Source organism: Monopterus albus, unplaced genomic scaffold, assembly GCF_001952655.1.
Source record: "Monopterus albus unplaced genomic scaffold, M_albus_1.0 scaffold403.1, whole genome shotgun sequence".
NCBI lineage: Eukaryota > Metazoa > Chordata > Actinopteri > Synbranchiformes > Synbranchidae > Monopterus > Monopterus albus.
The window spans coordinates 363,358-379,800 of record NW_018128283.1 but is presented as its reverse complement, the minus strand read 5'-3'; the positions used below and the strand labels follow the sequence as shown (position 1 = coordinate 379,800).

General features: G+C 43.9%; 2 protein-coding genes across 8 annotated transcripts in view; both read right to left on the bottom strand.

Moving 5' to 3' along the window:
* Positions 1-4,996, bottom strand: part of arid4a (AT-rich interactive domain 4A) — a 29,433-nt gene extending 24,437 nt beyond the window's left edge. For 2 of the 6 annotated variants that reach the window (XM_020586348.1, XM_020586349.1), the window contains exons 1-3: positions 3,989-4,989; positions 2,930-2,980; positions 1,535-1,645 (exon numbers count right to left, since the gene is read on the bottom strand). In XM_020586348.1, coding sequence (XP_020442004.1) covers positions 1,535-1,645; positions 2,930-2,935 — 117 coding nt within the window. In that variant the 5' untranslated portion in view covers positions 2,936-2,980; positions 3,989-4,989. Of the gene's footprint in view, positions 1-1,534; positions 1,646-2,929; positions 2,981-3,211; positions 3,838-3,874; positions 3,956-3,988 lie in introns of those variants that run through there. The other 4 variants (XM_020586344.1, XM_020586347.1, XM_020586346.1 and 1 more) reach the window with 4 other exon arrangements.
* An 853-nt stretch (positions 4,997-5,849) lies between these two features.
* On the bottom strand, positions 5,850-15,825 carry psma3 (proteasome 20S subunit alpha 3). 2 transcript variants are annotated; one of them, XM_020586355.1, is made up of 11 exons: positions 15,702-15,825; positions 14,856-14,938; positions 14,629-14,752; positions 14,227-14,328; positions 14,070-14,143; positions 13,534-13,606; positions 10,931-10,996; positions 9,709-9,755; positions 8,683-8,750; positions 6,975-7,039; positions 5,850-6,035 (listed from the first exon to the last, which is right to left on the bottom strand). In XM_020586355.1, exons 1-11 carry the CDS (start codon positions 15,720-15,722, stop codon positions 5,991-5,993), a joined length of 768 nt encoding a protein of 255 aa, XP_020442011.1. In that variant the 5' UTR covers positions 15,723-15,825; the 3' UTR covers positions 5,850-5,990. The 2 variants fall into 2 exon arrangements, with proteins under 2 accessions (XP_020442011.1, XP_020442012.1); XM_020586356.1 differs by lacking the exon at positions 15,702-15,825 and adding an exon at positions 15,523-15,627.
* Positions 15,826-16,443: the final 618 nt, after the last annotated feature.

Here is a 16,443-nt window from a genome sequence, read left to right as displayed (position 1 = left end):
GTCTGCTGCTTAAAAAAACAAAACAACTTCCTCTGTCTGATGTGTTACCATGTTTGAAGCAGCTACTGCAACTACCTGTGTGAATTTACTGAGTCACTGCTCAACACATCTGTTTGTTTTCTTACAGGGAAACTGAACCTGCTTCATTTAAATCTCTTAAAAACACATTTTACTAGTTTTTGTTTCATCTCATTTGTTACTGGGTTATTTTTGATTCACATTACACTTCTATCTGGTATTTCCTGGTTCTTTATAAAGCACTGTGTAGCCCACTTTGAATCGCTCAACATAAATAAAGCTGTGAAGATGCAGAGGTGAAGAGGGAGGGCTGTGACAGACAGGTACGACCAGACAGCCATCCTCACCCTGATAAGCAGGTACAGAAGTGATGACTTTCAAAAATAACTAAGTGAATAAGTAAGTGTCCTGCTGAGCATTGGTGCCTTCACTTACACATTTCAGTCTCACTAATGTGACGGATAACAGAAGCAGTAAGTACAGAGAGTGACAAGCACAGCAGGACTCAACAGCCATCCCTGGTTCTGGTTTAAAAATGCTGTAACCCAAACAGAGCTCAAGAAATGACTCTTACATTCACACTGACAGGACACTATCACAGTCAGTCTGAAGGGTCACAGGTACCCGTGAGGGTGACCTGACAGGGGATTGGTCAGACAGCCAAGAGAAGATGTGACATCATATGATATCATCAGCTCACTGAGCGAAACCTTTTCTCAGCATCATCATTCGTCCCCAACAACCAATCAGAGTGCCTGCAGACCGACCGCACAGCAGCACCTGCAGCCTTCATCTCACCGATGGTAGCAAAAATAGTTGCTACCTGAAGCATCTGAACTTTGACACTCAAAGTAAAACCCAGATTAATGATGCAGCTAACTTTTATTTTTATTTTCAGCTCATCTGGCAAAACTGTTCTGAATAATCATTTGGTCTATAAAACAAAGAAGTGTAAACATACTCAAAGTGACATCTGTCCAAAACCCAAAAGACAATCAACTTAGGAGGAAAAACAAATAAACATGAAATAATTAAATATATCAAGATAAGGAAAGAAAGCAGCAGCTTCTGTCACCGAGAGCCTGGAACCAGCCAATATCTGGCTTCTTCTCACTGGTCTTTGAAAAATGACCAAAACAGTCTATAACTATTAGCTTGTTGATTGACAAATAAAGTAATTATTTAGATAAACAGCTGTTCTGGGTGTTACAGTATTGCTATTAAATGATTTTTGTCACCTTCAGTTATAAATCTGACCTGAAAACACTGAACGTCGGTGCTGGAGACTCTGTTTTTGAGCTGGTCATGTTGATCTACACATCATCTTTGTGTTGTGACTGATTGGTCTGTCACAGTCCAACAGTGAATGAGGTCCTACATTTTGGACGCCTTCAGTTCCCCTCTGTGTTTCACCACAGTAACAGTACCCATGCTCCCTCAGTGCCCTGTGCCACTCTGCTCAGGTGTACACCTGGAATTCCTGTCTGCAGGTTGACCTGGATCCTATGGGTCTTACCTTGACTTTCACCATGCGTTTAACAGTTTTGATCTTGGCCTCGCAGAACGCTCCTCTGTACTTGGCACTAACGTCCGTCCCCACTGTCAGGTAGGCAGGCTCATCTGCTGCCTGCAACACAGACACACATACCTGAACACAAACACACACACACACACACACACACACTCGCAGTATGCACTGCAGCACACAGCAGGGCAGCTGCAAGTCTCCAGCCTGAATCTGATTTATGGGTGTTCTTGATGTTTGACTGGCTTCTGTCTGACAGCAGCGTGAAGCTGCTGATTGGAGCTGCTGTCAATAATGTGATAATAAACACGTCTGCATCTATTTAGTTTAATGTAGCACAGCCAGCTGCTAAGGTTAGCCTCATGACAGCAGTGCTGCTAACACTGCTCATGTCTGTGCAGGTTTGTCTCCCCCACCTCTGTCAGTCCCACCTGACCAAATGTGGTCTGAGTCACCTGAACAGAGGCTTGTGATCAAAACTGCTGCCCTGTGAATACACGTACAGTGGTCTGTAGACACTTGTTGGTATCTGTGCCATCACCAACACCGCCCATGTTCCCTCACTGTCACATGACATACAGCTACACCTGTGATGAGAACTTGTGTGTTCTCATGCCTGCAAGTGGTGGACAAGTGTGTTCCACACCAACAAAACACCAACACACAGTTCATTTAAACTGCACTTGTAAACAGGCGGTGAGGACCCTGACCCTTGTGGAAGCTCCGCCTTAGTGCTCCTGTTGTTACTGCACCACTTGTACACATTTTCTTCAGTGACTGCACAAAAGCTCCGCATGTGTCCAACTAGTAAAGGCTGACTGATGGTCTGAGCTAGTGTTAGCTCGATGGGGTCCCATGTGTTCTTTAAATGTAATCAGAATTTTACATGTTAAGCCTTTTGTACTAATAATTGACTCATTTATATAAATAAGCTGCTGTTTCCTCAAAAATAAAACTGAGCAAGTGGCAGCTAACATAATCCGCTGCACTGACAAGGATAATTTTTATAAGGTTCACAAGATGCATCGGAAAACATGAACCAAAACCAAGATGTAAATTACCTAAGTAACAGGCTCACATTTACAGCTCTCACCTCTGTTGGGGGATGAGGCTGGAGATAAACTTTAAGCAATGATCAATGTGGCTCAGCAGACAGAATATACAGTAGCAGAACAGTAGCAGCAGTGGCTCACTGCTGTGTGTGCTCATCAATGCAAATGCCTCCTATCCACAATCAAACCACAAACAAATTAAAGATAAACTGTACAGAGATTAGTTTTAACTGGGAAGATTCCAGTACAGGACCATCAAAGCCCAATTTAAGTGATCAGATGTTGGTTCCAGCAGACAGAACAAAATCCTCAGTGTCGCAGGTCAAACACTCACCTTCATCCTTGCGGCTATTTGAGCGAGTCCAGCTCGAAAGATTACGGATCACTGAAAGACACACAGAGGACAAGACGTGGTTAAAGTTGGGGGCACAGCAGAAGACACACACGGACAGACTGTCAAACTGTCCTGAGGTTGTAAAATAATGCTAAGTAACTAGCGCCTCACTAGTGTTAGCTCAGGCATTCTTCTCAGGGTCGGTACACCTCCCTCCCTCCCTCCCTCCTCCGTACCCGGATCAGATCAAATATGTAGCACAAACAGCACATACTAACTCACCTAACAACGTTTATTTCGACTGAACATGGAGTCACCGGTTTCAGCGGGTTGGAGGTTAAATGTCGGCGGGTCCGTGAGCGGACACTGATCAGGACGAACAGAAGCCTTCGTTCCCGCTCCGCTCCCAGCTCCACTGAGTCACGTCGCCATCACAGCTCGCCATGTCAGCTCGGCTAGCTCGGCTAACTTTACCCCACTGACACCGCCAGCTAGCAACAACCAGCAGCTGGGAGGAGGACTCCGGTCACCAGTACACAACCCATTCGCAACTGGAACAAAGCCCAAACAACGACTGTTTCTCGCGGAGAGAGCGGAGAAGCGAGCTGCGGCTTCACTCTCCGCTCTGGAGCTAAATTTAGCTAGTTGGCTAACTAGCAACTCAACTAGCTAGTTGGTGGGTCATATGGCGATTTAAACCGTCTGGTAACAGCAGGGCAGCTCGACTAGCGACAGCATTACCTCCCGTTTGGAGGATAAACTAAGTTCCCATCAAACCATGACGAGACTCTCTGACAGTCGACGGAACAAAAACTGTTGTGGATTTATTTATTTAATAAGTGGCTGTTCCACAAAGGCGCAGGAGCGTCACATTTCTTCACTGCAAAAACAAGCCGAGTGCCGCTGCCATTCAATCCACAGCCAGCGCAGTACAACAGCGATTACCTGGAAACCTCCCGGTGACATTCACTCGGTTTTCTGTCCCTGGTCTACCGATAATTTTGCCCGTTAAAAGTTTTAGTATGGTTTATAGCAGAAAAGGAAGATCTTTATACTTACATACGCGAACGCGGCTGCTTCCCCTCTCGCTCGGGATGCAAAGCGAACAACAAGCTGTTGAGCCCCAAGCTCTGTTTCCCGACACGCGATTGGCTGCGGTGACAGCGGTGGTTGCAAGAGGAAAATCTTATTGGTCGTGCGATTCCTCTATTTTAATTGGACGTACTTGTTCTGGTATCGCTATTGAATGATACAAACGCGGCGCCACGAGGGAAATGACGGCATCTGTTGGGTACTTGTCCAATTAGAAGCGAACTTAAAAGACAATTCCGCTATTGGAGGTCACAATTGGCCTCGCGCGTTTTCTCAGTGGCAGCAGTGCATCGCAATTGGCAGAGAGGGCTTCCTCGTCTGTACCGACACTTTAGGAAGCCCTGCCCCGATACGTGCTGGAGATTTGCTTACCAAACTCCATTCAAAAATCTTGGGAGTTAATATTACCTTGTCTATGGCCAAGGCTGTCTAAGTGGTAGAAAACAACTTGATACAATTCGAAAAGTATTGGAATTTCTTAAATATCTGCTTCCAAATCATCAGTTAATTAACTCAAAATCTTAACAACGCACGGTTTCATGTGCCGCCATTGCGTTTCAGTGCGAATGCTACTGAACCGAAAAAACCGGAAAGAGAGGACAATTTGTGTACCAAAGTTTTATTTCTACTTATATACGTGCTTCTTATCTCATTGCATGCATGCCGAAATCGAGCGTTGTTATTGTGAATATGTGAAATGCCCTATTTATTTCTCCTATCCCATAAAAAACTTGCCGATAACTGTTAGGAGCCTTTAGCAGACACTTTTTTAAATGCAGTTTGGCGATGCGGATTCCATACGAGAGACGTCACGTATCAGGCATCGTGTTGAAGCAGACTCTACAACAAACTGCTCGGTTGTTTTGGCTGCCCAAATATTAAGTAAATGGTCTGAACTGAAGAATGATGATGGAGGTTTAGGAGTAAATGCGAATTTAAAGTTGAATTACGTTAACAAACGGCGGTTTTGGGTAAAGACAACCTGTGTTTGTGGCGCCGATTGTAGAGTCTGAGTGGGCAGGAACATCGGCCCTCTCACGTAACAGGAAACCACCGACGGCAAACCCATATATGGCTTTCCCGCTGTGGGAGTGTGGAGGTTATTTCTACACACATACAAACACACAGAGACAGGTGAGGGCCTGCCATGGATGGATTACTGTACGAAGTGACAGTTGTTGTTTGAAAGTCACAGAACTCGCTTATAGGACACAAAACAATCAGAATCAGCTTTATTGGCCAGGTGTGTCTGACACATGAGGAATTTCACTGGTACATCAGCTCTCAATGTGCATGTACATATCCCCATGCAAGGGGCAAGTAAACCAGCATAAGGCTGTGTAGTATAACAAAATAAGCAGTATTAACAAGCAACTACAAAACCAAAGAAACTCCGTGCACGGGGTGTAAATGAAGATGGGAGCCTTTTATCTGCTGTATAATAATCTATCCATGCCATCAGTAATAGAGGAAGTATTCACCTCCTTCATTTAATACTAAAGTTATAGTAGGCACACTTTAGCAACAAAATGAACTAATCAAGAAGTGGCAGATTAACCAATTAAACTAATGCTTAGTTGCAGCCCAGGTTCACTGGATGCAACTCATTTTCGCCTTTATCTCATCTTTTAGTAGCTTCTTCAAACTTAATTCTGCAGCTTATTCCGAGTTGGGATTTCTAACATCCTGCTCTGCTGCTGTCAAGTGATGTGGGAAAACAGATCTCTATTTACAGTTTATAATCAGCTGACCAACAAACAACACTGAGTCATTCACACCATCCTGTCCTGTGTGTCAGGCAGAAAAGAGAAACTTCAGTGTGGAAATATTTGATTCAAATTTTTATTTAAACCTTAAATTCATCCAACAGAAAACAAGGTAACCGACACGAATGTCCATGAAGTATAAACATAAAAAAAGAGAAAGCGTGTGAGCAGAGCAGGAGACGCTAAGGAGACATGTGTTAGGTTCACATGTTTTCTTCATCAGAGTCGTCGTCCTCCTCCAGAGAGTCCTGAAGACACAAACATGAGGATCAGCCCACTGAAACAGTGTCAGTAGATCTCAGTGTTGCATAAAAATACCAGACAATTTTCATTTTTATTACACAACCATGCCCAACAATATTCATTTTCAGCTTAATCTCTATTATTTCACTAGTTCAATACTGACTCTTGAAATCAATATGCATTTGTGCCTTTCCTCAGTAAACATGTACTGTCCTAGATGTTATGCCTCCAGAGGTTACTTGTTATAAGTGGTTCAGTGTGGGCTGCATGGAGTGTTACAGGTCTTCTGTGTGGAAAACCAGTTGTTACATTGTGCACAGAGGTTACTTTAAGTTTTAAATTAACGTAGGTGACAGTTGGCTACGTTAGCTGTTCTGCATCACAACAGGCCACAAACACACCAAACTACATCCTGTCATAACTCAGGATGTTAGCCAAGTATGGCTAACCTGTAGCAGGCCTGAAGAGCGGCAGCCTGAAAAAGCCTCCGACGCCGACCTGAGCTCCGTTTGCTGTGTTGAACAGATGTTATCTCTGGCTCTGAGATGTGAGGCTGCAGAGGTCGAGTGGACAGTGTGTGGATTCTACTTTATTCAGCCTGCTCCTGTCGGGGGCTAAAGCTAGCTAGCAGCTGTCTGCAGGTATCAGGCTGATGTAAACACAGACAGAGAAGAAACCTCCGACAGACCCCAGCTCTTGGTGGGCAGCCTTCTGCCTCGACCAGTTGGATATAGAAATAAAAAATAGGCTCTGGAGATTCTGAGAAGTTCTTTATGAAACATGTCTATCTGATGTAACTGAATCAATTGGGATTAATCAATTATGGCCTTTGTGAATGGAGCTGAAATGCAGCTCAAACTAGACCAAATGTTTCTCCTCCTTTTCTGAATCAGCTGATCAATGAGTGCACTGACTACAGGCGAGTCCAGGTGTGTCCAGCTCACCTTGGCATATTTCTCTGCTTCCTCTCGGATGTCTTTAGGCACCAGCTCGTGCCGTCCCTTTGTGACTGAAGGAGAGAGGAGACAGGAAAGAGGAGAGTCATGTGTCACCATGGCAACCAGAGCATCAGCAACAATGTTTCAGTTGAAGCATCCCAGATGCAGATACATGTCAAATGTCTCTGTATTTTTGTGTAAGAATCTGTATTGTATTTTATTTCTTTTAAATACCCTGACCATCCAATGTGCATAGCCTGTATGTATAATCTTTTGTCGTCACTGTAGAGCTCTATAGGCTGGTAGTCAACGTCATGATGACGACACTGATGATGACGATGATTAGACTCTTATATTTCAGCTCAAGAATAAACCAATGAATTGTGCGCATGCTTTGCCATTTGTGTACGTGATTTATTTGTAGCCCATTTTTCTTCCGAGGAAGAATTTCTGCTGTGTTGGACTGGGACTTCATGCACAGTTCGTCCTAACCCACCTGCTAGTCCCAGCTCATTGTGGGTTGAAGTTACTAGTAGCCTAATACTTAAAGAAGGATTGATGGTGGGTTTCAGCCACTACTAACTTCAGATGTGAGCGGTGCGTATGCACGACTTGTTTAATCTGTTCAGTCCACACTGACTTGGACCCCCATGCACCTCTCGTCAGAACAGCTGTCTGTCAGCAGGAGGACAGCACGGTCTTCACCAGGCCAACCAACAGCAGAAATGTACTGGGGGAAAACGGTTTTCATGTTGGCTCATCAGCAACATTTATATGTATGGATTCATTAACTTAAGTTTTTGACACGTAAACAGGCAATCTACCTGATTTGTAGTGATTACACTTCAAATATGCCAAAGGAAAACAGATCTGAATCATAAATAAAGAGGTCCAGTGATTACACAGGTCTCAGAGTCAGTGTGGATTGACACATTTGATATATTGGACGTCTCTGCTACATGAAACTGCTGAGCGATAGACCTGCAGATAAACGCTGTGATAACAGTATTGCTGAGACGGACATCTGTCCACCACTTCTACAGTGAGAGCAGTCATGAGTGCATAAGCCATTTATTTTGCAGTCGCAGCTTAAGTAAATTTGGTCACATAATGCAACTGATCACTGCAACATTTTATTATTAATAATTTTTAAAAATAATAAGCTATTCTCCTTCTTTGGAGAAATTCTCGCAGTGAAGTGACTAAAATGCCTAAGACCCAACCGATCTGAATTCAAGACAATTTAATACTTTTTAAGGCCTTGTATTAGTAAAACTGTATTTTAAGACATTTGAAGGACCTGCGGCCATTCTGTGGAAACTCAGTGGACAAGCACAGAGCTCAGATTTCACTTGTCTTTGTGCAGTGCAGGGGCAGCAACGTCAAGCTGAAGTCGGATGCTACACTGGATTAGTCTGTAGGCTGAACTGAGCAGATGTGAAATGCTGCCTTTTCAATAAGTCAGTAGTAAAAAGTTTCATCTTCATCTCTTACAGCTTTTTAAAGAGTTCTCATTTAGTAAAAATAACAATACAAATGAGCCCCGTTGCTTTGAGTGCTGGTGAAAACAAGGTGAGAAAAAGAAGTAAAAGCCAAGATCAGAAAGCTAAAACCTGCAGGAAGTAGAGGCTTCAGTAAAGAACAGTAGAGCCAGAAGATCCAACAGCCAGCTCAGTATAATAAGAGGAAAAGCAGAGCAATGATTGCTTCTTACCTTCTCCGACCCAGCTGAGCTCCAGCTCGAACGCTTTGTCCTTAACCTCGTCGTGAACGATGTAGATTCTGCAGAAACAGGACAGCAGAGACAGATGGAGGTGGATGACATGTTAAAACACTCAACTCCACCAGGCCCTTCACAGATTTTTAGAAACTCTGTTTTCAGTGTTGTCATGTGGAAAGGGAAAACAGAGTGTGCGCCAGAATCTCATTTGTTTGATGCCAGCATGCGAGACGTCTTCTCTTTTGTTTATGAATGCAGTGGTGGACACAGCCAAACTAGTAACTGTAGTTAACACTGCTAACTGGGCTGTCAACTTGCTTACGTGTACATAGTACACAGTTACCCGCCCACTATGTGGAGGAACAGAGGCGTCAGAATGCACTATGGATGTCAGTTCTACACTCAACGCTCCAACGAAACAGACCATCACATATTCCACGTTTCCTGTGTTTTGTTACCTTTATACTCTAGTGTGACACTGAACGCCACTGTCAGTCTGCTTCCTGAATGGGGCATTGTTGTTAACGTTAGTCTACCGGAACCAGGAATGACTTCTTTTCAGACTTCTGATTGGCCAACATGACAAAGTTAGGAATATATCACCACCTGTTGGTTTGGCATACTCCTGACAGTGCTTTTGCGGGGACAACGTTTTATTTGTTTATTTTACAACTGGCTGTGTGTGAAAAAAAAAAAAAAAAAAAGACTGGAAAAACTGTGGATTTAAAAATACCCCTGTAGATGTGGACTAGGCCCAAGTTTCACTGGATTTTTGGCACAAGGATTTTTCCTCGGCCGTGTTAAATTTCTACTGCCAATGCCTTAACCTATTTCAATTTAACTGAACCACCGATACATACCCCAAATGGTGACTAGTGAACCAAACTGTTCCACCACTGTGCTTAACGGTGATGAAATGTAGGTGAAAATGGAGGTGAGGTGTGTGAGCCTGTGCAGGCTGCTCAGGTCGCAGTGTACGCCACCATACTAAAAATCAAACTGTGGATGCAGTTGACTCACATTTTGGCGACTTCTTTGACCAGTTCTCTGCATGTCATCTCCTTCATCTGACAGAAACACACACAGTCACATCAAATTTCCTCAGAGTACAGCAAAAAGGACTCAAGTAGAGAAGGTTATTAAATTAGCTCCACCTTTACCAGCTGCAGCATCAAATGTGATTAATACAACAATTATAATCCAATAATTTAAGCCAGTCTGCATAAAGTGTACTTTTTACTTTTGGTACTTGGGCTTATATTTTGATGCAAATATTTTTGTGCTTTTAATGATAATTTTTTATTGGCCAAGTGTCCCACACACACACACACACACACACACAGTGTCTCCGATACAGAACCGAGGCAGCCATCTCACACACACACATCCCAATGGCAGTGCTGTCCCTGCAGTGGGTAGAGCAGTTGTCTCCTAACTGAAGAGTCGGAGGTTCGAATCTCGGTGCCTGCAGTTCATATGTGGAAGTGTCCTTGGGCAAGACACTGAACCCCCAAGTTGCCCCCGATGGTTAGAGCCATCGGTTGAGTTGGCACCACAGATGGCTGCCTCAGTTCTGTACTGGAAACAAATTCCTTGTGTGTAACATAGTTGGCCAATAAAGGTGATTATCCTTCAACATGTGGAGTGGGGAGAGGGGAGGGGGAAAAGGTGATTATCCTTCAACATGTGGAGAGGGGAGGGGGGAACAAAGCAGAGTGCTTGCCTGTGTTGTTGTTAACATTGTGTCAGCAGCAGAGAGCAGTGTTTGTACCAGAGAAAGCCAGCATGTCTTTTCTTTGTCCCACCAGTTGGACTGAAGCACAGCTGTGTGTGTCGCTGAGCTGCTCTCATTTGTTAATATGTTCACTGCTCCACAACACTAATGTCAGTCTGTTGGTGACGGGCTACAAAGTATCCACACACTGTTGTATCAGAAAACTGAAAAATTCATACAAACTTTTGCTTCAACTATAATGTCCAGATTATTTTGTTTTTCCTTCATTTATTTATTTTTTATCTGTTTAGGTTACTCTTAAACTCTGTCCAGCACTTTGGTCAACAAATGCTTTTAAATGTGCTTTACGAATAAACGTGACATTGACGGACAGAATCGGGTTACTGAGACAGAAACAGAAGCTCTGGACAAACTGGATTTCTGGCCCTGGTGCAGCTCAGATAAATGGGTTACTGGAGCTGCTGCAGCTTGAATCTGTTTGTTAAAGACAGTTGAAAAATAACTCACCTGCAGTTTTTCAATCTCTGTCTTGGCAGCTTGTTTTGCTTTTCCAATGGCACAGCCCCAGTAGCCCTGAACACACAAACACAGTCTGGTTACTGGTCTGACTGGGACTCTCACTGTTGGAGGATGGATTCTTTGTCTGTATAGCAGTTGGGGGGAACACAGCAGCCTATGGGCCACGCCAGTCCTCCAACAGACAGGTCTGACCCACTGGCAAAAGTTTTGTCTTTCACGGTTACATCAAAAAACCTGACACAGATCTCCTGACCTCTACGGGTGGCTGTGGCTCTTGAGGTAGGGCAGTCGTCTCCTGACCAGCAAGTTGGTGGTTCGACTCCCAGTCTCCCCAGAATTGCTCCCGGTGGCTTGACTAGCGCCGCTGTGTGACAGCCTGTCGTCGTGGGTATGTGAATGTTGTTTCATCTCCTGTAAAGCGCTTTGGTCAGTGCAACACACTGTGGAAAAACGCGCTACAGTCCATTTACCAGTATCTAAACGTGGAGGGAGTGAACAGCATGATGCTGAAACCATGTTGGATAAACCACCAGATATCAGCTATCTGGATTTACCAGAACAACTGAGGCTTGTCACCGCTTGTGAAAGTGCACCTCCAGCTACAGTCACATACAGGCAGGCTAAATGGCAGAGTTTGAACCTTTTTAAAAAGGTATGTTATATTATTTACTGGTAAAGTGAAGCAATGCTGTAAATTGTCATACTTGTATAGCGCTTTTCTATGCTTTACAGCACACTCAAAGCGCTTTTACTCATAAATTCACACACACCGGTGTTATCACCAGGAGCAACTGGGGGTTCAGTGTCTTGCTCATGGACACTTCAACATGTTGACTGGACAAGCCAAGAATCGAGCCGCTAATCCTCCGGTTAGGAAATGACCCGCTCTACCCTGAGCCACAGCCGGTGGCTGAAAGTGAGCGTGTAAGTGAATGTGAAAATTCACCTCCATGAACCCTTGAAGTCCCACAAGAGATCTGAACAAACACACTTCCAGCGGTAGGCAATTCGTTTTTGCTTTGAATTTTAAATTCCTAATGAAGCATAAAAACAGACAAATGCACCTTTCTTCCCCGACTGCCTGTCAGACTCTGCACCGGACGCCACATGCACACATGCAGCAGACAAATGGCAGAGAGGACAAGGCTGAAATCACCAAACTCCATCCGCCAGAAAAGAAACTTAGACCAGCAGCACAGAACTAGTTTGGATATCTCAGAAACGGACACCTTCGAGAGCACCGCCTCTCCATACAGCTCAGAGTGCGTGTCCCGTTTATAGCTTTAATCCCAAACAATAAAACGTGAGAGTATGTCAGTTAAAATACACTCTAGAAATAATTTTCAACATTGTGTGTTCGTTCACTTATCTCTGACTCACAAAAGGGCTCACACTGATCCTCATGCGACACAAAGACACACTGCAACCTTCCTGGCTCTGGGGGCTGACATGAGTCACGGCACGAGGGTGATGGTAAAGACAGGACCAGTCTGGCTATGCTGTCGCACACACCTGCATTATATTAGCAACTACTTTCATAATCGTTTAGAGCATTGTGACGGCATGTCTACTGCCGGGATAATTACAAACCAGTTAGTCAGCTGATGGAGAAAATAATCAGCAGATTTAATGAAAATAATCAATAGTTGTACTTGAATCCCAACAAGACCAGAAGAGCTGCACCAGTGTGGTATTAGTACTTTTAAGTAAAGGATGTGAATACTTCCTCTACTACCTGTGCTAACATGCTTTACCTATACAACATGTTCTAGTTATGTGCTCTTTTTAAAATCATGTTTATAATTCAGTTTCTTCTTCAGGGTCAGTCTAGTGCTGCAGTCCAGCTCAGTCATCTGTCACAGTCACCTGCAGTAAAAAAGACCCTTTTGTTTTCATTCCTTTAAGAGTCACTGTAGCCGATAATAATAGTACCCGTGGAATTCTGGGAAACGATCATATTTTCTGACTGTTATCATACCGTGAAAACCTCTAACCGTTGCAAGCCTAGTATACAGCAGCTCTCAGTGAGAGTGTTTTCTTTATCAGGCTGACTGTGGCTTTAAATGGATTTACCTCAGTGATCAGATCATTAAGCTGCCAAACTGAAACCTGCCTGTAATAAACAGGAGTCAACAAGCCAGAGAAAATGCTGTGGCTCTCCAGAGGAAAAGATTTTTGGATGTTTGCTGAAGGTCAAAATGTGTCAATAGCTCTGATCGGGCTGGACTGGGCCTGAACAGAGCTGCTGGGTTTCACTGTACAGAAGATGAATCTGTGAAGCAGCTGACCTGTTGCTGTGCAGAAACGTCATACTACATTAGATTCCAGTCATTCATGGAGGCAGATCACAGCTCCTCTCAGTGTGACAACCACAGAGATTTAATGAAGTCAAACAGAAAGAAGCAACAGAACATTTGTTGGGTCAATGTCACATACAAGAGCTGCCAGCACTGTGATGCTGAAGGACATGGAGCTGAGCTGCACACAGGAGGCCATGTTAGCCCTGAGATTATTATCTTGCCCACCCCCACCCCCAGGTGCTGACCCAGGCCTACAGCCTCAGTGTAGAGCTTGCAGTACTTCTGACTCACGTATGAGATGCCTGATGGGTCGACCATGTAGAGCTGAGGGCCGTCGTCTTTGTCGTATGAGCCTAGGATGAAACTGCACAGAAGCAACAACACAGACATTAGACAGCAGAAAATGTTGAAAAACTGGGGATGGGTCACTACCATAAATCTGAGGTTTGGATTCAGTCTTTTCACATTCTGTACAATACAGAGGCTGTTTACCAGCCTGTGCTGCTAATTTTATTTCCAGTTGTCACTACAATTTCATTTTGTGAATCCATTGTGTTGTATTTTTACACATTGGCTGCTGTGGACTTTCACATGTTCTATGTTCAGAGCAGTGTTGGTGAAGATAACACCTGCCTGGCTGTTGTGATATCAGATTAAGACAGGTGTGTTACTGATCAGCTCAGGGACTGGTCAGACAGCCAAGAGGAAGTGACAGCACAGGAGTTCAGTCCAGTGAGTGAAACCTTTGTGACTCATCATCCCTCCCTGCAGACAAGCTTCAACTGATCAGCTTCGCTGTAATAAATGACGTGGAGCCTCAGACTCACCTGCAGCCAAACGGCCTCACAGCACTGTATAGCGTGTAGGCATGGACGTACATGGCCACTCTGTCTGACAGGTGCTGCAACAATAGGAAACACCGTTAGCCTAGCATCAACTAGAAGATGAGCTACAACTGAAAAAAAGAGGAGAGGCTGCATTTACCTTCAGGGGAACGTCATGTCCATAGTTTGATCTGAAGTTGGAGGCTTCTTCTCTGGCAACTTCAGCAAGCGAGCGAGCATCAGCCAACAGGCCAGCTACAGCCTGGAGGAGAGAGAGACACTTCATTTAGTCACATTCATCTATCATCAGAAATATTCAACTGTCACAACATATATCAGTAGAGAGCCCATAGACAATGAATCCAGAGTGACAGACCAGGGCCTCGCTCTTCACATGTGGTAACTGAGCCTAGATTAAAATGTCGAGGATTTGACACGAGTCTGCAATTTTTTGTTTCTCTGAAGCTGGTTTAAAATTAATTCACTCATCGTCAACAAGTATTTTTCATCAAAGCTTTGGTTGATGATATCAATAAAGATGCATGTGTGCGTGTGTGTTTACCATGCCGACGTGTCTGTCAATGTTAAAGATGCGTTTGTTGGAGCCCCCCTCATACAGTTTGGACAAAACGAGCTTCTCCACTCCAAATACAACACCATCTTTACAGCGGATACCGATGGCCGTGCTACACACACACACACAATTAGATGTACCCAAACTTATGTGACTGAGTTTGGTGAATACTGATGGGACTACAGGCTTGTAGCTAATAATGCTGAGGCACTAACCTGCTGTTCTCTACTGCCTTCATGGCATATTCCACCTGAAACACTCGGCCGTCCGGAGAGAAGGTGGAGGCCGACAGGTCATACTGCAGGACACACAGGTACAGAGTGTAAATGACATAACACATCAATGTCCCCCAGATTCATGTGACAGCAGTACTGATTCTAAGTGGATAATAAAATAAAAAGTGTGCTCCGATATGTTCAAACTCCCTCAGTGAAACTTCACTCTACTTATCCTTAAGAAGCGAATATTGCATCTCCACATCTGAGAGCAGCATGAGATGAGTGCTCCACCTCTAAAAGTCTGAATTTTATCTGAATAAATTACGTTGGTTGGATCTAAAGGAAACCTATTTCATCTAAAATACTTAGTCTGTAAAAAGTATGAAATTGTCTTCTTCATAGAACTAACTTCAGCTGACACACATTAAGATGCAAACCTGATTTGTTCTTTAGGGAGTTATACATATACCGAAGATAATTGTTAACTTAGCTCTCACTGTGCTCAAACAACACCCATTTCTACAGCTCCTGGGACAAAATGGATTAAGATTAGATCTACTTATTTTAGTTCCAAAATACTAACTGTAAACCACACTTAAACTGAACTAAAACGTTTAAGTGTATACTTTCGATATCAGGTTAGCTTCAGCTAGCTAACATTCACCGGGCCTCGCTGTGACTCAGCAGGCTAGCACGTTAGCTAACAGCTATAAGTTGTAATGAATGAGAGTTTCAGCATAAATGCGGATTCTTCTTCTGAAACCTGGACTAAAATCTGATACAGAAACACCAAGAGTGACATTGACATAAAGCACCAGCTCAGACAAACAGTGAAACACTCACCCCGGTCCCGATAGAGCTCATTTTAAGCCAAACTGTGGATCCTGTGAACAGCTTTCAGTCCGCTGTTCCTGCGCGTCATCACACTGTCAAAGTAAAAGCACTCGCAGGCCAACTTCCGGTTAAAGCCCTCGTTAAAAAGCATCACGGTCGACAAATGAGGAAACTGCTACACAATTTGTAAAGTTGCATACATATAAACACATAACGCCCCGCGCCCACCCATCCTACACAGGATCTCCAGCCTGAAAAAGTCACGTCCTTCCGCCATCCAGAAACATTAACATTCTAACTGGCTCTGGCTGAGCCCTTTGGGCCCCTCGGCAGTCCATATCAATAGGAGCGAACATAATTGAGTAATGAAAATAATAAACACCATAAAGAGAGATCACTCACAGAAGCCCCTCTGGCACCAGTTACAGCCTCAGTCTTCTTGGTGAAGTTTCTACAATCTTTGAGCACGCGGATTTGGGCAAATCTTAACAAGCTCCTTCACGTTTTTGCAGCATGAAAACGTTTTGACTTTGTCATAATGGACTATGACTGTAAACCGATAAGCACAAATGGTTATCAATTTCAACTGAAGTCTACAACCCAATCAATTGTGCGAACAGTGACGTGCCGTGAGTACTTTCTGTAGCTCCCGCATGTCTGAGCCAGTCGTCTTTTACCTTTAGTTTATTTGCTCCGAGACGTTCTGGGTATGAAGCAGAGATGTCGAGCTCTTCCCTAGCTGGACCCAGCT